Source organism: Peromyscus maniculatus, chromosome 4 (assembly GCF_049852395.1).
Source record: "Peromyscus maniculatus bairdii isolate BWxNUB_F1_BW_parent chromosome 4, HU_Pman_BW_mat_3.1, whole genome shotgun sequence".
In the NCBI taxonomy this organism is placed as follows: Eukaryota; Metazoa; Chordata; class Mammalia; order Rodentia; family Cricetidae; genus Peromyscus; species Peromyscus maniculatus.
The window spans coordinates 127,026,691-127,049,932 of NC_134855.1; the positions used below are offsets into that span (position 1 = coordinate 127,026,691).

The 23,242-nt window shown below is 45.0% G+C and overlaps 2 protein-coding genes across 2 annotated transcripts; one reads left to right on the forward strand and one right to left on the reverse strand.

Moving 5' to 3' along the window:
- Window positions 1–5,192: 5,192 nt before the first annotated feature.
- Window positions 5,193–9,748, forward strand: LOC102918489 (cystatin-9-like). Its single transcript, XM_006984498.4, has 3 exons — window positions 5,193–5,487; window positions 8,666–8,779; window positions 9,460–9,748. Exons 1-3 carry the CDS (start codon window positions 5,266–5,268, stop codon window positions 9,535–9,537), a joined length of 414 nt encoding a protein of 137 aa, XP_006984560.1. The 5' UTR covers window positions 5,193–5,265; the 3' UTR covers window positions 9,538–9,748.
- Window positions 9,749–15,848: 6,100 nt separating this feature from the next.
- On the reverse strand, window positions 15,849–19,170 carry LOC102923332 (cystatin-9). The gene is given in 3 exon segments (XM_076568735.1): window positions 15,849–15,942; window positions 16,214–16,241; window positions 18,820–19,170. Coding segments are annotated over 3 exon segments (309 nt in total). The 5' UTR covers window positions 19,015–19,170; the 3' UTR covers window positions 15,849–15,856.
- Between the last annotated feature and the right edge of the window lie 4,072 nt (window positions 19,171–23,242).

A 23,242-nucleotide genomic window follows, 5' to 3' on the forward strand; every position in this document is an offset into this window, starting at 1 on the left:
GCGCTGGGAATTGAGCCTGGGTCATCTGGAAGAGCAGTCAGTGCTCTTAACCACTAGGCTATCTCTCCAGCCCCATCCACCTTATTTTTTGAGATAAGGTCTCTCATTGAACCCAGAGCTCAATGAATTGACAACACTTTGCTAGCCAGTGAGCTCCAGAAATCTTCTTGTCTCCTCATGGCTGGGATCATAGGCATGTGCCATCTTGCCTGACTGGGGGTACAAATTTGGATCCTCATGCTTAGAAGGAAAGCTGTTTACCAATTGATCCATCTCCCCAGGCCCTTCATGCCTATTCTTATGCAAAATAAATGGCCTATTTTCAAAGATGAGTCATTTTCAGCGTATTTAACCAACTAACGGCACATATGTGCTGGCAAAATGCCTCACTCTGACCTTGATCAAAAGATCATCTGGTCTGTAACCATATGGATCATGGGACCAAGGAGGAGTCCTGTTTCATGTCATTGGGACTAAAATACATATCCTCCCCAGGGGAGTGCTATTCAAATATCCTTTTAAATTTGTCCTCGGTGTTGTTCTAAGTCTTGGGTAAATGTGTCTTGTGGACTGGGGAAGAATAGCAGATAGAAAAGGCTGTGGACCTGAAAGGGCCAGTTCCAGGTCGGGGGAGCTGTTAGCAAGAGGAGATGAGTGAACCCTTTAGGCTACATGCTTTTAGTTTATTTTAAAAATTACTCATTCTGAAGGCCATGTGGCTGTGCAATATATTACTGGTTTTTACAGGCTTTTTTAGAAAAGACACATCTGACTGAAGCCACCTGAAAACTGAAGACTATTCTTCAGAGAACGTCTCCCTTTGTCCTGTCTCCCACGGAAAGTTCCTTCTGTCTTCTCTGTCCACCCTGAAGGAGTAGCTTTTCATTATCTGTCTCCTAGAAAAGTAGCTGTTTGCTATCTTCCCTCTTCTCCACGGAAAAGAGGCCTTTTCTTTCCGAACAATTAACCACAGAATCAACCATTCCTGGGAAAGGAACTGAAAAGATATGAGTCCTCATGACTTTCTAATCAGCATTTGTTCCCGTGAGATTCACAGAACCCAGAATATCCTGCAGATAACACCCCTGCCTCAGCATCGGGAGAGTAGACCTCCAGAAGCCTCTAACCACTCTGCTGCCAGCCAGCCTATCTGACACGCCTTTTAGACTCCATGTATGTTTGCTTATTTGTTTATTGTGCATATGTGTGTGAGCATGTGTACTTGAGTATGCCTCAAAGTTCTGAGGGTTCTGAGGATCAAACTCAGGTCCTCAGGGTTGGCAGCAAGTACCTTTACCTGCTGAGCCATCTTACCAGTTTCCTATGCAAGTCTTGTACCCACAACGTCCAGGCAAGTGGTCTTTGTTGGTCACAGGCTCCATCTTTTTGGTTTGTCAGCTTTCTAAAAAGTCTTTCTCCTTGCCCTAACAATTTGTCTAGGCTGGCTAGGGCACGCTCAGTCTAAGCCTCAGAACTTGGAGCTCTGTCTTTCATGCATGTTCCCCACTATAGGCAACAAGGCTGGAAAAGTTTGTCAGTTTTCACCATTTAGTTCTCTTAACATAGAAAGAGTCTATCTTCTGAGATACTAGCGAAGAAAGAGCACGGTTCTTTTTCTGAACAGTGGAACACCACTCTCTTCTGGGTAGAGGCAGAGATATGAGTCAAAATGTTCCCAGGTCTGCCTTCTGTGAAGAGCAAGGTACACGAAAGAGCCTGCATGCTCATGCTCGCAGATGCCCAGAGGATGCAGCTACCATGAACAACTGAGGCACTCTGATATATCAGAGGCTACAAAGATCATACTGAACAACATACTGATCATACTGATCAACACCGATCCAGTGTTACACACACTATTTATGGAAGAAAAAACTAAAAAGGTAAACTATTGTTTACCAAAGTGGTGTTTGGAGGTCACAAGATCTCCTTCACAATAACTCAGTACTACTCCTGTGTCTTGAGAATAGCTATGAGCAATGTGTAAGCAAAAGAGGATAATTGTAGTTCAATATACCACATTACAGATGTTGGCCTGGAAATGGCTCTTGGGACACAGTTGACAACATCTGACAGTAAAAGACAAAGGTAGGAAAAAACCATGTACAGCCATTGCAGAGCAGGGAGGAAATGGGCCCCACTTCCAGGAAGGAGACAGGCAAAGGCTGTGTGTGGCCATAGCATGGGGTCACTCAACATAAAGGTGTGTGAAGACAGCAAAGTTTATATAAACAACTTGTTACCGAGACACCCGAGAGTCCACTAGTAAAGAGATGATTGCTGAGAATACTGAAAGGATGAGGAGGAAAAAAATCAGAGGCCAGAGGCCAGAACAAAGCTCAAGGGACAGAAATCAAAGTGACAGAGAGACAAAGTGCAGACCAGGAACAGAGGAGCAGTGCAGGGAAATGAGAGGTGAACACTGGAGGAGGCAGATGGAGTTGTAAGGCCTTTCCTTCCCTTCTAGGGTGGTTCTGAGTGCTTAGCTGAGCTTCTGACTCTGGAGAGACAACGCAGCATGACAGCATGTGGTACTGTGACATCAACAGGTGCCTGGACCTTGGATCTGAGGGAGTCTTGCCAGATAAGATACATAAGGCAGGACAGGATGGGCTGGTGCATGCAGCCTGTGGGGAGGGTAGAGGTGGGCTGGGCACAGACATTGATTGCAGGGATGACCATAGTAAGGATGACAAAATGAAGGGACCCAATCCATCAATTGTTAATGGCCTGTTGTCAGTACTAAGTTGGGGGATCGAAGGGGAGGAAGACCGAAGCAGGGGTAATGTTAATTCCTGACCTCATTTGCATGGATGACATTTAGGGAAGCAGAGCTAATGCTTTGTGAGCATTGTTTATGCAATGAGTTCCATGAATGAAGAAGGGACTTCATGGGCAATCAAAGGCCCAGGAACTGGGATGAGTCATACTCCCTGGGAATGTTTCCAGGGCTGCCCCCAAAAGGGTCCAGTACTTGTTCCCAGCCCTTAGCCCTTGGCCCTAAGCACAGCCATGTATGCCACATGGTCTCCTAGAACCTGGTGAGCTCCATCCTTCCTGGTTCTGATGCCCTCATCATCTTCTCCTTACTCTGCTAGGCTCGGGAGTGACTAGCTTCTTCTGTACCATCCCCTCCTTCCTGCTGGATTTTGGATAAGCTTTTCTATTTCTGACCAAATGCTTGTTAGTCTGAGCCAGTGAGTAGCCTCCTATACTTGTCCCTTGTCCTGGTCTAAGAAATACACACAGGTTCATGTGGGTGCATGGGACAGTTTCCGACTCTTGTGACTAGTTGTCTACTTAAGGTTAGAGTTCCCTCTTTGTTAGGAGAGAACAGATGATGCTGCAAATGGAATAAACCCTCCCACCTCAGCTCAGCACAGAAAGGCTTTCTTGGCCCCATGTACATACAGCTCAGCCCAGGTAGCTCTCCTTGGTGGTCCCTTTAGAGCTGCTCTGTGTACACCTATGGGCTTCCTTCTTCCAAGTCCTGCCCTAGAACAGGAGAAAGGTAGGGATGGGAAGGGAAAAGCATGAAGCACCAAACTTCTAAATATATATAGATATATATTCAAAGAGCTAAAAACATGGGGATGGTTAAAAATTTTGTATTATTTTGCAAAAGATAAAAAGTACTCTATACTCCCATTGAGCGGGGTAATTCACAGTCTGTAAAACCACTTACAGGTCAGCTGACTGCACCTGCTCAGTCCTCTCTGGCTTCTGTCCTACTCAGTCTTCTTGCTCTCAGTGTTAGAGAAATAAAGGATGTATTAGACTCTCCCAACATGGCTGAGCCTTGCTCTTTTCTCTGTAGCACCATCATGGGTTCTATTTTATATTCCAACTCATTGGTAGGTACATGTGGGATGATGACTATGGTAACTTCTTTCCCTGCATCTTTGATTTTGCTGTTACTGGTTTTTGTTTGTTTGTTTATTTTGAGAACAGAGTCTCAGTACACTGCACAGGCTAGCCATAGACTCATAATTCTGTCTCCTCTCCCATGGTACTGAGATTACAGGTTATGCACCATACTATAATATGCACCATACTATAAGTTACTATAACTTCCCGACTATTTCTCCTAATTTCAATCTCTGTTGTCTTCCTTGGATGCCCTCCCCACAAGACGTGATCAGGCACCATTACTATGGTTGAGGATGTCTATTTCATTGCCTTTTCACTAGGGGTGTTTGGAAGATTTGTGGTCAGCAATAAAAAAATGGTGTGTGTGTGTGTGTGTGTGTGTGTGTGTGTGTATGTGTGTGTGTGTATGTGTGTGTGTGTATGTGTGTGTGTGTGTGTGTGTATGTGTGTGTGTGTATGTGTGTGTGTGGGTGTGTATATGTGTGTATGATTGTGCACATGCACACAGAGGCCATAGTCAATGCCAGGTGTCTCTCTATCACTTACTTTTATTTTCTTGTGACAGGGTCTCTCACGGAAGCTCCTGTCCTTTGTCTCCACTTCACCAACTGCTCTGCCAGTAGTTGGAGCAAAGCTATGAAGCAACAAGGAAGTAGTTTGGGACAGTGAGTGGTCTTCATTCTCAGCCTAATCCCATAGGCCCCAGGCCAGTGGTGCTCAGGCAGGCTTTGAGCATGTCCCATGAGCCTCTAGCAGCTGTGCCTCCTCAGCCACAAAGCTTACTCGTCTCTCGGATTCTTTGCATCTCAGTTGCTCCTTGGTTCACTGTCTCCCACTAACATGTGTGGGGTTGGGCTTTCAATTTAGCATGGGAATCTGGAACATTCTGATGACTGCTCCTCTGTCTCATTGAAGATCAGGAGCAGACATGACTGGCCCACATAAGAGGATGATCTTCCCCATGGGTTGATTCTCTCCAGTACATTCTGTTTGGTGTCCTGTTCCTCTTTCCAGGACTAGGGGTGATTTAAAAACCTTTGCTGACGATGGGTGTGGTGGCACACGCCTTTAATCCTAGCACTCGGGAGGCAGAGGCAGGCAGATCTCTGAATTCAAGGTGAGCCTGGTCTGCGTAGTCAGTCATAGGCACATAGGACAGTCGGGGCACACAGAGAAACCTCATCTCAAAAACAAACAAAGGAACAAAGAAAATCAAAAAAAAATTAAAAAGAAAAACCTTTGTTGGAGCAAGCAAGAATAGGAGAGGGTGTAAATCAGAGAGGCAACTGAGAAGGTGGAGCCTGTGTCCGAGCTGAAGAGATTAGGGACTTGATAAACTCTTGTGGGGCTGACAGGCTGAGACAGGCAAAGCAGTGGTTGTGGAGTTCTGGTACCATGTCCTGGCCCCAGGGAAGGAAAACTCGGCCTTGTGCCATGCTGCTACTTTTCCTAAGCCTCCAGTTCCTCATCACTCCCATTTCAAAGGCCACGGAGGAAAATGATTATTCTACTTACTTCCTTCCCACAGTGGAGTTTGCCGTGGAAACATTCAACCAGAAAAGTCAGGATGAATACGCCTTCAGGCTGGAACGTATCCTGAGTTCCCGGGAGGAGAAGGTAAGTGACCACATCCTCGACATCTGCCATGCCAGAATGTACCTGCTACTCACTGAGGGACATGAGAGGGCAATCTACCTCTCTTGAAAGTTACACATAACCTAATTCATTCAGTTTCCTTACAAGTTCTTTTAAAATTAGATCATTTTCTATCACATACAATATACATATGTCATTCTTATTGCTTTGAAACATTTTAAATGAGTAATTTTAGAGTGAGCGTTTCTTTTTAAAGATTTTTTATTATATTTTATTCATTCATTCATTCATTCACTCAGTGTGTGTGTGTGTGTGTGTGTGTGTGTGTGTGTGTGTGTGTGTGTGTGTTGGCACACGCAGAGATCAGAGAACCAGTTGGGGAGGCAGTTCTGTTCTTCCACCATGGAGATACTAGATATCGAGCTTAGGCTACCAGGATTGGTGGCAAGTGCCTTTACCTGATGAGCCATCTCACTGGCCCCAGAACAGACATTTCCAAGCAGATAAAACCATATGGTAAGTAAAAGATTCACACACGAAAAGGTGCCGATAGATGAAGCTGAAAAATATGTCAGACACAAAGTTTCAAACAAACAAAATGAAGTAGTAATTGGTAAAAAAAAAAATGGGTAGAGTAAAACAAAGATAAACAGAAAAGATGCTGAGGATTCATGGAGCATAGAGAGTGGCCACTACCTCTCTTGAGAGCACCAGACAGCTCCTCCTCTCTATTCCCTCCTGCCTTGGGCCTCTGGCTGCCCCACTCCGCCCCACTGACCACATCAGACCCTCTTCATCATCCTATAATGCCCCTACAGAATGTAGTCAGTATAGCAATGCTCATCTCCAATGTTGAACTTCTGGTCGTTGGGGAGGGGCACTCAGTTCCTCCTTCCCTGGCAAAGGAAAGGCAGAGGGACTCTAGCTCTGCCTAGTGCTGAGGACTCTGAGATCCCTGCACAGCACCCAGCTGATGTCCAGAAGCACACACTGTAAAAGGAGCAAGGCCTCTCCTGAAACACCGCTCTGGCCTGTGCTTGGACTTCAGTTGTTTTCCTAGTAGCTCAGTTGAGGAAGTATCTGGAGATCTGGCTCCAGGTCTTAGGGCTGACTTTCCCCGCCAACACTGGCAGAGCCACCTCCCTCCCAGAACATGTCCTGTGTTCTCTGGGAATGCAGGTGTGGCTTCCGATCTGCTGAGGGTGATGTTTGGGTTTTCCTGTGGTCAAATGTGCGCTACAAGGACTGGCAGGAATGGACTCAGCCTTGCCCTCCCTGCTTTCCAGCAGGTCCCCACTCTTGGTTCTTAACTCTCTAATCTAGAGATGACTTCCCTGGCTTCTGTCTTCACAGAGCTGACGCCAGGCCTTGAAGAACTCCAAATGGAAGAGAATCTGGATCTCTTCACACACTGAGCACTGTAGCTAGAGTTTTCCTGCTTTGCCCACAGTCAGGACAAATCTTTGTCACCCGCCAGTCCCACAGCCGCTCAGACCCAGCCAAGTAAACACAGAGACTTATATTGCTTACAAACTGTATGGCCGTGGCAGGCTTCTTGCTAACTGTTTTTTTATCTTAAATTAACCATTTCCATAAATCTATACCTTGCCACGTGGCTGGTGGCTTACCGGCGTCTTCACATGCTGCTGGTCATGGTGGCGGCTGCAGTGTCTCTCTGCCTCAGCCTTCTGCTTCCCAGAATTCTCCTCTCTCCTTGTCCCACCTACTTCCTGCCTGGCCACTGGCCAACCAGTGTTTTATTTATTGACCAATGAGAGCAATTTGACATACAGACCATCCCACAGCACTTCCCCTTTCTTTTTTTTTTTTTTAAAAGGAAGGTTTTAACTTTTACACATCTCCAAAGTCAGCTTGGTATATTTGGGAATTTGGGCGTAGCTTCTCTTACTACTTCCTGCTGGAGGGGGGCGCTGTATCTTATGGGGACACAAAGAAAATTTTAGGATCATGGAGTAGTCCGTGAGACTGTATCGTCTGAGCCAGTTGCCTTGAAACGATTCTGGATGTTGGATCATCTGGGCCATGGTGTCATCGGAGACCTTTCAGGTGGTCTTGGCTGGTCAAACCTGATGTATCTTAATCTGGAACAGATCCACAGCCTCTGGCTTTCTGTGGAAACAAAAGCAGAGCCTCCTTTCCAAAGCAACAAATCCTTACATCCAAATTTTGAAGTTAAGGTACCTTTAAAACACACATTTTGGCATAACTCAACAGCTTTTGCAATCAAATGTTTCTCTTCAGTTACGAATATCAAAGAGAACATAATCCAGATTCTCTGTGTGGTAGCCATCTTCATGTGGCTTATTTTTTATATTACCTTGAGCCTATTGCTTTAAGCTGCAGCCTTTTAAGCCTGAAACAGCGCTGTGGCTGCTGGCTCCGCCCACTTCAGCTTCCCAACATGGCGGTGTTACGTTTTTTGCCAGCTCTGGGAGCCATCGTGGGTCTGTGCTTTTATCCAAGCAGCGTGTAGCCCAGAAACCTCTTTTTGTTTTGTACTAGCAAAGGCTAAATCCACCACACAGCTTAATGTGCCACTTGTAGAGGCCTCATTCCCGCCATACTGCAAGTCAAGCGCACACGCCAGGAACCCGCCAGTAGCTCAAACCGGCAGGCTGCCGCTCATTTGAGAGAGACAATTAGGAAGCTGTTTTTAGTTCCGTTTTAGAATCTTTTCTCAGGTTTTAGGTGGAAACTCTTGCCAACACGTTGGGCGCCATTTGTAGCTAGAGTTTTCCTGCTTTGCCCACAGTCAGGACAAATCTTTGTCACCCGCCAGTCCCACAGCCGCTCAGACCCAGCCAAGTAAACACAGAGACTTATATTGCTTACAAACTGTATGGCCGTGGCAGGCTTCTTGCTAACTGTTTTTTTATCTTAAATTAACCATTTCCATAAATCTATACCTTGCCACGTGGCTGGTGGCTTACCGGCGTCTTCACATGCTGCTGGTCATGGTGGCGGCTGCAGTGTCTCTCTGCCTCAGCCTTCTGCTTCCCAGAATTCTCCTCTCTCCTTGTCCCACCTACTTCCTGCCTGGCCACTGGCCAACCAGTGTTTTATTTATTGACCAATGAGAGCAATTTGACATACAGACCATCCCACAGCAGAGCACAGTCGCAGAGCTCCTTAAGAAGCAAGAAGTCTCTGTTCACTTTCATCTTTTTTCTTTCTGCAGGTGGTTTTTCCAGCTGTTTACTCCATGACGCTTCAGCTGCGTAGAACCATATGCAAGAAGTTTGAGGATGGCCTTGACATTTGCCCCTTTCAGGATGGCAACAGTGCAAATAATGTAAGGCAGGACCCCAGTCTCCATAGTTTTTACAGCTGTGGGTGATGTAGGGACAGGGGTGAGGCAGTAGGAACTGGGTCAGCTAGTCATGCCGCTTCCATCGTCACAAGTAGAGAAAAATGAATGCATGCAAGTTTCTAGTACTTGCCTCACTTTTCTCACTCTAACACAGTTCAGGTTCCAAACCCAGGGAATGGTGCTACCCACAGCAGGCTGGGTCTTCCTGTAATGAATGGAATCAAGACAATCCCCCCCACTGATATTCTCACAGGCCAACCTGATCTAGCTCATCTCGCAAAGAAATGTTCTTCCCAGATGATCCTCGATTGTGTTAGGTTGACAGTTAAAATTAACTGCCACAGTAGGTAATCCTGACAGGGTGCTTTCTACCCCCACTGCTAGGTATGTGAATCACACAGGGATATCCTAAATATTTCTCTAGAGGGTCTGTCTGCTGAGGGTGGGGTTGAAACAAGTACCCTGGGTTACCTCAAAGCTTCGAATCAAGACACAGCTCAAGACTTGCCCAGGGTTCACTGGGTAGTCATGTCTGAAGGCCCTTGCTTGTCTCCTTCTGCTACCTATTGGTCTATGGAAGAGAAAAGGTGAAGTTTGGAGCACAAGCCACAAGCTTCCTGCACCTTCTCCTTTCACCGTCCTCTCTTATTCTCTTCCCTCAGACCTACACCTGCCTGTTCAGTATTGGTACCTTTACCTGGGCAACAGTATTCAAGCTCTACAAGCATGAGTGCTCATAATTCCTCTGACTGGAGTCATCCATGGACTGGCCCTGCACTTCTCTCTGCATCCATGAAGTGGTTACCCTTGGCAGGGTCTCTATGCGCTCATGTTCCTTGTTTTACAACATTGTGTAGTGTCAAGCCTGGGTATGTGGATAATAACCAGGAAAAATTCATATTGCTCTTGTTTCATCATTTAGAATAGCTCATTAAATATTGCATTTCTGAACACTTGTCATGTATATTTTTAGAGGAAGTGCCACGGGCTGGTGGTGGGGACAGTTTGAGTTTCTAAGACACTTACCTTGAAGTTCCTGAGGTGGCGGGGGTGGGGGTGGGTGGGGGGAGGGCAACAGAAGAGACATAAATAAGTAAGATGTATGAGAATTGTTGTCACACAAGTCCAGAAGCACAATGGCTGTGGTCCCCTAGGGTATCAAATATCCAAGACAGGGCCCAGGTAGAGCGTCTGCCTCTCTTACCCCAGCATATGTGTGCAGCCTCCGATCTCCAGAGAGTGACTTTCTTGCTTCCCTGGTGACAAAAGGAACCAGTAGGGCTTAGATTTGTTAAAGAATTGCTGATTCCTTAATTTCTTAATCTGTCAAGGTGTTCATAAAATAGTTAAGAATATAACATTTGAACAACTCAGTTGCCAAGATTAGTAACAAGGTCATTTAAATGCTTACTAAAAATCATTGTGCTGTGGGTTGGAGCCAGGGCCCCCTTCTGGATTCTGTGGGCACCTGTACCCACATCTGCACATACCTCCTATACACACCATTAAAAATAAAATGAATCTTAAAATAATGTCTGCATGACATCAGCTAGCTGGTGGGAGAGGACTTGATAGTATTGATCTATATAAACCTCAATTTGAGCAAGTATTTACACATGAACATATCCTCACAAACTCTCAAAAATCAAGTGAGGTTTCAATACCTAGGGTAAACACAGAAATAAAAGAAGACACACTGACCAGGAAGGACAGTTTTACATCACCTTTTTCAACTGCCCCCATGTTCAGGAAACAGACATTCTCTCCAGTGATTAAAAAAAAAGACTAGAGTCTGTTTGGGATGCCAATACTAGATTTGTCTTGGTGACTCCCAAGTACAGCCAGGATATACTACACACCAACCTCAGTACCAAACTGGTTCACAGTCTGGAACTCTAACCCCACTCTGAGTAAGGATGGTTTTTATTGGCTATAGAGTCTAGGACAACCCACGAAGAATCTAGCCAATCATGTCAACCAGGTTGGCCCTAGTGATCTTGGTTACAAATCTTTCTCAATTTCTAGGCTGTTGCTCATGATCTAAGCTTTACTCTGGCCCTAGAAGAACCAGAATCATAGGTCTAATCATGTTCCAGCAGATAGGGGCTGGGCCTACCCTAGTAGATTCCATTGTCCAACCATATCAGTGGGTTTGATTCCAGAATGACCATATGGACACAGACTAGGCCCAGCTTTTCAGGCCAGTAATCAGACCATCACCTGTTCTACCTTGCTCGTCCCAAGCTTAGGTGAGGAGGTGGTAGAACCTTTAAGAGGTGAAACCTACTGATGAAAGCTAAGTCATAGGAATACTTACTTTTAAGAGCTATCTGGGCATCAACTTTTTGTTTTCTTTTTGTGTTCTAACTTCCTTTTAATTTAGAGGCATTGTTTAGACACAAACTCCTGTTTAGACACAAGTACTGTGATGTACTACCTTATCAAAATCCCACAAATACAAAAAACAAAAACAAAACTGTGGACCCAAACCTTCAAAACTCTAAGTTCAAATAATTTTTTTCTCTTTGAAGTTGACTTGCTTAGTTATTGTGTCAAAGCAACAACAAGCTGGCTAATCTTTGTGTATCTTCATCACCTGTGAGTCAGAAATAGTGCTCCACCAGGCCAGCTGTGTCACCAAAACATCTTCAGTCATAGCCAATAAACTCCTCACCATTACCAGGACCTCAGGCCAAGAGAACACCACATATGCCTCAAGGACAGCATGTTCCTTTATTGTTGTTTTTGTTTTGCTACATTTATTTTTATATGTATGGGTTTTACCTGCATGTATATCTGTATAACATTCTGTGTGCCTGGTGCCTGGGCAGGCCAGAAAAGGGCTTTGGATCTCACAGGACTAGAGTTACAAATGACTGTGAGACACCATGTGGATGTTGAGAATAGAACCCAGTTCCTCTAGAGGAGTAGCCAGTACTCTTAACCACTGAGCCACCTCTCTAGCCCTAACAACACGATTCCTGAATTGTCACCAGTTGCTTAGGGTCCTTGTGGTTCTGTGATGAAGAAAAAGCTTTCTACAGCCACAGGAACTTTGAGAGTGTCCAAGGCAGCACCAAGGACAACAGACCTCAGCAGCAAGATCTAGTACTGTCATGCATCTGTGATCACCCAGACTTAAGAATATGCAAGATAAGCCCAGAAAGGACCCCCACAGCACAGAGTCCATATTTGCTTGCAGTATGAACTGTGGTACTTTCCAACAACTAGTAAACTAGTGACCCGGCCCCACCTCAGACTATGGCTTAGCAAAGTTTGTCAACATTTGGTGTCCCTCTCATCTCCCTAAGCTGACCTCATATGTAGAATGCAGTTATAGATCATGATCAAGGAAGAGTGGCTGTGTTTCAACAAGATGTGTTATTGACATGAGGATGCTGTGGCTTAGGTAACTCTTAATCATGGTTGCCAAAACCTTCATAAGAGCCCTCTGGGTGGCTCTGGGACTTGCTCAAATGCCAGCTCATTGCCAGTTCTCACTATAATTACCAGTGATGCACTGTCTCAGTTCAGGGATTCCTGACTCTTGGTAGTCCTGGGCAATTCTGTTACTTAAAATAATTCCTGCAAGATAATTCAAAACTGACAAAAACTAAGACAAAGAAAACGTTTAGACAAAAATAAATGCATAGCCTTCGTTTGGGCAAGGAAGAATATATGTATATGCATCAGGTAATGTTCAATGACAAAGCTGTGGTCCAGCATTGTCTTGATTAGGGTTACTATTGCTGAGATGAAATGTCATGACCAAAAGCAACTTGGAGAGGAAATGGTTTATTTGGATTACATATCCAATGTCACAGTCCATTAAAGTTTCTGTCAAGGCAGGAACTCTAACAGGGAAGGAACCAGAAAGAGGAGCTGTAGAGGCCGTGGATGGGTGCTGCATATTGGCTTGCTCATCCTGCTTTTTTTTTTTTTTTTTGGTTTTTCAAGACAGGGTTTCTCTGTGTAGCTTTGCGCCTTTTTCCTGGAACTCACTTGGTAGCCCAGGCTGGCCTCGAACTCACAGAGATCCGCCTGCCTCTGCCTCCCAAGTGCTGGGATTAAAGGCGTGCTCCACCACCGCCCGGCTTTATGCTGCTTTCTTATAAAACCCAAGACCACCAGCCCAGTGATGGCATCATTCACAATGAGTTGAATCCTCCCCCATCAATCATTAATTTAGAAAATGCCTTACAGCTGGATCTTATGGGAACATTTTCTAAACTAAGGTCCCCTCATTTCAAATGACTCTAGCTTCTGTCAAGTTAACAAAAAACTAGCTAGCATAATCATCATGACCAACAAGATTTTACAGACTGAAAGGGGAAGAAAGCTGAAGATATACTGAATTTGCAATGACTAAGTATTTGATTATATGTCCACTATGTGTAAGGTGGGCCTAAGTGTTTGTTAGGGTGTAATAGAAGGTTCTAGGCAATTGCAGTATTTAGACTTGGTATGGCATGATGTGCTAGGCATTTACTTATTTATTTATTTATTTATTTATTTATTTATTTATTTATTTATTCATTTGTTTGTTTATTTAATCTCTGAAAAGCTTTATTTTCAAGGTGGTTTAACCTCATTGAATGTATTGAGGTAATTTCTGGTTTTTATTTTGTTGATAGAGTAGATTACAATATTTTTCCTTTTTATTGATTTTGTTATTTGGAAATTTTTATACATGTGTTTGGTGTATTCTGATTTCTTTGTCCTTTTCTTCCTCTCATCCCTGTCAACCCTCCACCTTTCCACTATCCCCACCTTTTTATCAGATTCATGACTTCTGGTTTCATTTTGTGACCCATCTAGTTTAACCAGGGACATTTGTATGACAATTGGGTTGCAACTATCTATTGGAGTCTAATAAGGTCATCAGTAGGTACACAACTAAAGGCAATTATTCTTCATCTCCTAATAGTTCATCAGTGAGGAGTAGGACCTCTGAGTCCTTCTGTCCATGCCTGGGGCTGATGGGCTTGCACCTGTGTAGACCCAGGGAAGGCATCTATAGCTGCTGTATTTGTCATTGAAATGATTATATCTTCCCCCAAAGATATTATTTCATGTCTCAGGTACAGGTGCTTTACATGGGATCAGCACTTGCAAACAGGCACAGCTATGGCCAAAGGCCAAACCAGTCACCACTTCTCAACAGTCTTATTGGAACACGGCCACTTTCATCAGTTTTCACATAGCCTATGATTCCCAAGAAACAAAAGTAACATGAAGATAGTTGGCAAGGATATCAGCTACTTCAAAAGGTCAGAATTCTATAGCTCCTTTGGAATGCATGCTGGGCCCTTACTCAAGTGGTCCAGATCAGATGTAGTGGTCTCAGGTTCATCAGTGTTACTCAAATATTAAGTATAATGTGTCCCCTGAAGATTATGAGATGTGGCTCCTTTTCCAAGGGCAGATGTTCCTAGGGTTGTCCTCATTTTTAAGTGGTGCCAGGAAGATTCTGCTGCTGTTTTTCGTGGGGGGACCTCCTTCTGGACAGTGAGACTACAATCTTCCCTTCATCTATCAACTTTAGAGAACTGGGGAAAGCTATGTGAGGAAATCTCCTAAAGAGCAAAGACCATCTGTGCTGACAAGGGCTTGGGGTTGGCCTTTCTCTATGGTGTACGTGGGATGCCTTGGTAGAGGTAGATGCTAACAATCATTTTATCTCTGGCCACATGGGTCAGGTCATAAGACCACAGCTCAGATGGGTCTAGTTATGCTATCTGGGACATCTCTTAAGGTCTATAAAAATGAAGGGTCCCCAGGCTATCCTGCTGAGATAACTCCTTTAAGTGCTTAACTTCCACCCTCATGCCCATAGCCCACAAAGGTTATTACATGCTGGTGTTTAATGATCTATTCTATATGATGAATATGTACAAAGAGAATTTTCTAAAATGCCAGGACATGACACTTGCAAGAATCACAGAGCTTCTTAAGCCAGTAATTGCTGCTTCCTATGAGTGACAGGCATCCTCATAAAAAGGAGCAGGCCTGTGGGTAGATCTTTGGGGTGGATCCCAGTCAGAGAAGTCCCATAGAACAAGTCATTCTTGAACTGTTTTGAGAGTGGGATGCTGATGGTGAAAGAGTAGATAAAGGTCTAAGGGAACAATCAAAATGAGACAGGGGATGAAAGAGGCTCAGGAAGCCTGTGGTTTATGGTCAGGACAATGTCTAATCAACCTTATCCCTTTCTTGGCCAGCAGTTGGAAGACTTTGGTCTTTGGTCTAGAGGTGTAACCACTAACTCTGCTTGAGTGGTGAGCTGTCTTTATCTGGGCTTCCTCTTGATCCAGAGGCATTTGTGTTTTTGTCCTTACCCAATAAATGTCCCCTAGAAGAACATTTGGACTGTCACTGTGTGATGCAAGCTCCCAGGAATAGCAGGGGATGTCTGTTCCAGAAGGAGTTGATTACTGTCAGACTTAAGTCATTAGTTAAGTTATTAATTATTCTTTATAGGGGTCTACTAGCCCTGGGGGATTGTCCCAAGAATTAGGCTGCCCTTTTTCTTGTTCCTCAGAAAATATACTGGAGCTTCTGCAGGACATAGTTCCAGTAGTGAAGACAGTAGGGCCCCTTCTCTCACTCCCTTTTCGAGCTGTGTATCTGTGAAGGGTCTCTAACATATAACATCAGAATTCACTAGGCTCTTCACCCAGATTCAAGGGGAAGAGGAGGATGACCAATGAGCAGTTGCTACTCAGGTCCAGGATTCAGGATCAAAGAAGACATGGGATTTATGAGGTCATGACACTCAAGGAGCAGGCAGCTGCTATTGGGAGTGGACAGATTTGGGGGCACAGGTTGACCAGGTCTCTGTAGCTTGCAGTTAGGCTGCCTGCCTTTTGGGACTCTTTCCCCATTAAGGCTTAGGAAGGAATTCTGGGAAGTTTGCCACTGGTACCTCCTTTGGTCTCTAAGCATAGCTCTGTCACCTGCTCTTGTACCCCCCCCCCCCCGCATCCTCTGTCAGCACCCACAACTGTGAAAAAGGTGGATGCTGGTGTCCTGCCTTACATTTTTCAGTTCAAGATTGTCCTAAAAGGGGCAAATGTCTAGACTTTCCTCGAATTTCTTAAAGATGGTCCTTCTCAGCCTCAGCTTCATGAAGAATGTTGCTGGTAGTTTTTACTGAAGACAGAAAAAGACTGAAGTGAGCAGACTCTTCTTGCTGCCTGTTCACAGATGGGCCTCATCATGTCTGTGGTCAATATGGGGAGGGACTCAAACTCTCTCCTGAGTTTGGAGCTTCTCCAAGGCCTGGCATCTCTTTCTTGGAGGTGAAAGTTAAAAGGATGGTCTCTAGTTTGGAGAGTTAAGAGTTAGGAGGTGGCAGTCTGGTAGAGGAAGTCTGCTAGAGGAAGCCACAGACTGAGTCATAAACCACTAGTACATCATCTACCTCAAGTCTCCATATTCTGCTCTACCAAGTCAGGCCTAGGCTTTACTCTCAATAGCTGCTTTCACCAACACCTGCATTTCTAGAGGGCAGGCTCTGGGAGGGTTGTGGTTCTGCTCATGGGACTCTTAATTCCAGGGTGTGGGTTTGTACCCCAAAAGTTAGATGCTGGATTTTGCATGAAATCTAAATGGTCTTATAATAAAAACCTGGAGCCAGATATTGGGGTAAATATTGAAAGATTAGAGAGACAAAGGAACAAGCCACTAGAGAAACTTCTTGCTTCACCAACTCCACTAATCCTCTGACTGAAAGGGAGCCAAGATTCTATCTCCATGAATCCTCTCACTGAAAGCCTTTGAGTCCTCAGCTGAAAGCTGCCTACTTCCTGTCTCCTCATGCCTTATATGCCTTTCTCCGCCAAGTCATTACACGCCCTTCATAGTGCCGGGAGTAATGGTGTGTGTGCTTCCTAAATACTGTTAGCAAAGGCCATGAGATCTCAAGTGTTGAGATTAAAGGTGTGTGGCTCCCAAGACTGGGATTAAAGGTGTGTGCCACCACTGCCTAGCTCTGTTTCTCTCCTAGACTGAATCAATCTCATGTAGTCCTGGGTGGCTTTGAACTCACAGAGATCCAGATGGATTTCTGTCTCCTGAATGCTAGGACTAGGAGTAAAGGTGTGTGCCACTATTGCCAGGCTTCTGTGTTTAATCTTGTAGTTTGCTCTGTCCTCTGATCCTCAGGCAAGTTTTATTTGATACACAATATATCACCACACTCAATCCAAAGAGATGAAGCCAGATCTGCAGTATACTGTCACAATTGTCACCTGACCTACATCAAGAAGATACTTCAGTCACTGTGCACCAGCACACAGGATTGGAATGGTGGCTTTATGGATAAGTTTTTATAGTGTGTGCTCTGAAATCTTCCTCCTGCTTTCTTCCACTTTCTTTCCCTCATTCTTCTCATAGTCTCATCCTTTCTCAACCTTTCTTCCCACAAGGCCAACCCTGGCTCTAGCAAAACCATAGCCATAGCTCACAGGTGAGACTCTAGCCCCCAAAATAAGCTCAGACAACAGGGTCAACTAGTGCTCTGCAGAGATCCCCAGAGGTCCCAGCACTGTGCAGGGCTGAAACCCTTCTGCCTTTCCTCTGCTGAGAAAAGAGGAACAAAGTATTCCTCACCCATGATTACAGGGTGATATTAGGAGATAGGTATTGACATCTTGAAGACATTCTGTAGGTATCCCATTACCAGGGAGCATTTTAGGATGAAGAAGATGGTTTGATGTGATCAATGAGCTGAGTGAAGTCTGCCAGGGGTCCAGAGTAGGAGGAAACTAAGATATGGAGCTGAGTTGGTAGGTCACTCTCAGGACAATCAGCTTGTCTCTGGCCACAAGACAGTTGGCAAGTCCTCAATGCCTACTCTTCTGTTTCTCTTCCATCCACTCTCTCAGGGTTTCCAGTTGCTTGTTTGCGTGCATGTGAGTGCATGGAGCCTAGAGTAACACCAGGAGTTTTCCTCAGCAGCTCCTGTCTTTACTTTTTGACACAGGATATCTTACTGAAACCGAAGCTCAGATTAGGCTGGTCAAAAGCATGCTCTCTCCAGACCTTCCTGTTTCTGCCTTCTCAGCACCAGGATTTACAGGTCTGCATCCCAGAGTCGGGCTTTTTGCATGGGTGATGGGGGTCCAAACTCTGGTCCTCATGTTTGTGTGGCAAGCACGTTACTGGCCGAGCCATCTCCCCAGAGCTCCTATTGCTTTAATATTTGAACGTCATTGTAAGTTGCCCATGCGCCTCTAAATAAAACCTGGCGGCCATGTTCCTGTAAGTAACTCTAATTAATTAAACTCATATGATTAACAATGAAAAGAGATAGACAAGTAGAAAGGTATGAGTTGGAAAGAGGAAAGAAATAAGCAAGAGTGGGAGGGGGACAAGAGGGACAGAGAGAGTAATGGGAGGGGAAGCCTATGAAAATGCACTATATGCATTTATGAACTGTCATAAAAAGCCTATTATTGTGCATAATAAATATACACTAGCAAAAACTTTAAAATGTGTTTTTGACATATTTTCAGTCTTTGTCTGTGGAATTTTTATATAAATATTTTTTTTGCTCAGTAGAAATATCTCCCTAGAAATATCTATTCTAAAGTGATTATTCGGGGTTGGGGATTTAGCTCAGTGGTAGAGGGCTTGCCTAGCAAGCGCAAGGCCCTGGGTTCAGTCCTCAGCTCTGGAAAAACAAAAACAAAACTAAAGTGATTATTATTATTAATTATTATTATTATTTTGACATATAAATCCAGATCCTCCTGTCCCAGCTTCCAAACTGCTAAAACCACAGTTGTATACCACCACGACCTACCTAAAGTTCATTCCTTAGTTAATTAAGTACTATAATAAAACATAATGTTGAGTAGTAATTTTTATGTAAGTAGACATAATTTAAATGACAGTAAAAGTTAAAAAGCATTCTAACCACTGAAACCAACTGATTTATTATATGTAACTCAACCCCAGACTACAGATGTCTAACCTAGACTAACTTAGCTGTCTTGCCTGCTTCATCAGGAAACAACACAAGTGTCGTGAACCACTCTGTAGGCATACTCGTCCTTGCTCTGATTGTTGAATGTACTCAAAGCAAACTTCACTATGTCAGGGTCACTGACTGGCTTATCAACGTAGGGTTCATTCTTTTCAGAACACTATGTATGAGCTCCCTGGGCTTGGAAACCCCAGAGAACCAGCAATACTGCCCAAGGAGGAGTCATTTTCCCAGCTAGGCACAGGATGCTGCAGGTTCTGCCTCCTACCTTAGTCCTTACAGCCCTACTTGCTTAGGTCTAACCCTAAAGTGCATTTCCTGGGCTCCAAACTCCTCCCTCTGGGTCTCCTCTCTATCATCACAAGGAGTTCCTTCCACACTTGGTACCACCTCCCCCAGTCAAAACTGTCCATTCACCTCCTGTCCTGGATGGAGCAAAAGGACCCTGACAGGCGATTTGGGGAGAACAAGCAAGCAGGGAGGCAGAGGGGGCCCTGATCCGAGTCTAGCCACGCTTGTTTCCCGTGCCTCAGTGTACAGATGAGCCTTCATAGGGTTGTTCCACAGTCAGATGCTGAAAGATTTATACTGGCTCTAGGTTTTAGTGTAAGGTAGTTTCTGGACAGGACACTAGAGGAGACAATAACTCAGAAAAAGACAAATTAAAGATGTGTGGGAAGAATGAGCATTTTGATAAGGGAGTGATGGACCCCAAGATTTAGGGTCTCAAGTGGGCGCCCCAAGAACCCAGACTCCAGTCCAGTTGATGAAACAGCATGAGGATTTTATTAAGCTTCTATATGGAAGGGCAAACTCTGCTCCTAAGAGCAAGAGCCACATCTTACTGCAGCCCCATGAAGGCTTTTAAAGGAAAACCCCCACAAAACCCACAAGATTACAATTCCCATACAATTTCATTTCACAAGATCATGGTCTGATCACAGAGTGATCACAGAGGGGGTACAGTTACATCAGCAGGTACATTCTTCCTGAAACCTCAAGGGGGGGTATCAGAGCAGGAGTGGAGTTTACACACAGGTCACGGTGGTCCTTCCTGGAACACCTGCAACTATCCCAGTCACAGTTGAACACATCTCTTAAGAGAAATCTTTTTACATTGTTATATGGTTGCAGGGGAGATTGAACAATGGCTAAGTCAGGTTGCCCTTGGAACTAGATTTTTAGTTTCTCATTTCCTGGTGCTTGAAGTTTCTCTTTTCCTGAGGCTTGGGGGTGTAAGCCTTAAGGGCTAGGGTCTTTCAGGAGAATTGGAGCCGCTTGATTTGGTGTCTATTTATTCTAGAGCTGCAGCGCCGCATGGAGGAAGGCAGTTGTCTCTGCTCTGGGCTTGTTGTTCCCGAGGAATGTTTAATTGCGCCTCAGCATTGCACCTATCTCACAGCAGGAACAGGCATTCTGGTGTAGGCCTCTGGAAGATGGTGCCGACCTTGAAAGTGTGCAGACTTGAGGCATCCAACCTCGAGCGCACTCCTTAAGTCCAGCTTCTTAGCCCCAGCAGTGTGCCGCCCCACACTGCACTCTGCTGGCATCCTAACTGGTCATGTCAGAGCAATCCCCTCATGGGGTTCTACAGAGGGGCGGGCATTTGCACCCTAGAGTACAGGGACTAGCGAATCTGAAAAGGTGAGGGAGAAAAGGAAGTGCCTCAGGGCCATAAGGGATGTGCCTGTTCGGTGGCCATTGGTGCCCTCTTGTGGCCTGGATCATTACAGCTCAGAAAGTTTGGTTTCTACGTGGGGCTCTGGAGAGATGGTCACAGCCTCCAATCCTAGCAGCAAATTGGACTGGCATATCTGAACCACACTCTTCTTTTGAATAAGACTGAGGCCTTGTCCCCATGGTGAAGTGTGCCTTTAGCCTGCATCTGAATCCACAGGTAATGCTTGGAGATTGTGTTAGGTACTTCTGATTCTAACCAGCATATGTCCACATTCCTGCTGTTAGCCTGGACCTGTATCTACGTGTAATGCTTGGGGACTGACTGTGCTGGGTACTTCTGACTCTAACCAGCACGTGTCCACATTTTGCTGTATCTGTAAAGGTCTGAGATTGCCGGGCGGTGGTGGCACACACCTTTAATCCCAGGACTCGAGAGGCAGAGGCAGGTGGATGTCTGTGAGTTCGAGGCCAGCCTGGTCTACAAAGCGAGTTCCAGGAAAGGCATGAAGCTACACAGAGAAACCCTGTCTCAAAAAACCAAAAAAAAAAAAAAAAAAAAAAAAAAAAAAAAGAGGTCTGGGATGGCCTCCTTTCTTTGGCTGGACTCAGGTCTCTCAAGACATAAGTAAAGAAAGAACATCACCTCTTTTCAAAAGTTCCTATGACTCACATTGTAAGAGTTCTGGCTCACTAAGTTATATCCTGGCAGGTGTTGACTTTCCCTCTGGGGCAGGCAGTACTTTTTTTGGCACTGAATATTCCATATGGGTCTCATAGTAAAGTTTCAGTACCTTCTCAGGACTTCTAGAACCAAAGTTCTGTTTTTGGAAGCATCAATAACAAAAAGGATTAGCAATGACAAAGAACAAATTGCCAGACCTTCTCTATGAAATGGGGCATTTTCAGCCATCATTTGTAGATATGTGCAATTCCCAAGTGTCAGAACCTCTTTAGAGCTAGCTCTCTTGGCTTTTGGGAACCTATTCCCCACACTGGGTTGCCTTACCCAGCCTCGATGCAGGAGGAGTTACCTCAGTTTGATGTACCATGCTTTGTTGACACCCATGGGACATTTGTCCCTTTCTGAATGGAGATGGAGGAGAGGATGGGGTTGGGAGTAGGTGGGAGATGGGGGAGTGTAGCTAGAGTTTTCCTGCCATGCCCACAGTCAGGACAAATCTTTGTCACTCACCAGTCTTACAGCTGCTCAGACCCAACCAAGTAAACACAGAGACCTATATTGCTTACAAACTGTATGGCCGTGGCAGGCTTCTTGCTAACTGTTCTTATAGCTTAAATTAATCCATTTCCATAAATCTATACCTTGCCTCGTGGCTTGTGGCTTACCGGTGTCTTCACATGCTGCTTGTCATGGTGGCAGCTGGCAGTTTCTCCCTGCCTCAGCCTTCCGCTTCCCAGAATTCTCCTCTCTCCTTGTCCCACCTACTTCCTGCCTGGCCACTGACCAATCAGTGTTTTATTTATTGACCAATCAGAGCAATTTGACATACAGACCATCCCACAGCAGGGGAGAGGGAACAAGAGGAGAGGAGAGAGGGGAAACTGGTCAGTATGTAAAATAAATGAAGACATTTAATTAAAAAAAAATAAAAGAATGCTAGCTCTCCATCTCAGGAGGGAAAAAGCTCCTCTCATGGGTTCCAGTGGGATGGCAGAGTGCCTGGTTCTGAGCACATCCCTGGCCCAGTCTTACCAGCCTGGCTTGTGTTGCCACATCCTCTTAGCATCCCACTCCAGCTTTCCCACACCTGCTCCTGGTTCTGTGGGTCCTGCTAGGTCTCAGGATCGCCTTCTTGGTTTCCAGGCCACTTCTTCAGGGCCTTGTACTTTCTGCTTTGCCTTCCCTTAGAGAATTCTCAAACAGCCCTATCAAATAGCCTCTCCGGGTCTCCCACAAGCTGAAACACAAGATGGTGTGCAGCATCCATGAATGTAAAAGAAGAAAAGAGGTATGTCTGGAGCTGAGGGGTCTCTGACACAGATGCAAAAGATGCTCTGGGATTCTAGGATTCTTTGCTTTGTATTTGCGTGTGCGTGTGCGTGTGCGTGTGCGTGTGCTTGTGCTTGTGTGTGTGTGTGTGTGTGTGTGTGTGTGTGTGTGTGTGTGTGTGTGGTCTATGTAGGGGATAGAGAACAACTTTGAGGAGCTAATTATTTGGGTTCCAGTGATTGAACTCAGGTCACCAGGCTTGTGCAGCAAGCACTTTTACCCACTTAGCCTTCTCTCTGGCCCAGATTCCCAGATTCTGGAGTTTTCTGCATGCACACCCTTGCCTCAGCTCTTCCATCTGTGGCCTTCTTACCTCAGGCTTCAGGTGGCTTCGGGTTTTGATAATTTAAACGATGAATCCTACATAGACTTTCAGTAAATTTGAACTAAAAAGAGGGTAATGTGTAGCATGAATCTTAAAGGTACTTATTAATAAAATCAAACCTGAGGCCAGTTATTAGGGTGAATGGTGGAAGATCAGAGGAGCAGAACAAGCCACAGCTTCCTCACCTTGTCAATTCCTTAGTGGATCCTGTTTCCTCAGACTGGAAGCCTTCAATCCTCATCCCGAATGAATTTCAGCTGAACAAAAACCTGAAAGCTTAACCAGCCTTGTTCCTGGTTGTAGCTAGAGTTTTCCTTCCTTGCCCACAGTCAGGACAAATCTCTGTCACCTGCCAGTCCCACAGCTACTTAGACCCAACCAAGTAAACACAGAGACTTATATTGCTTACAAACTGTATGGCCGTGGCAGGCTTCTTGC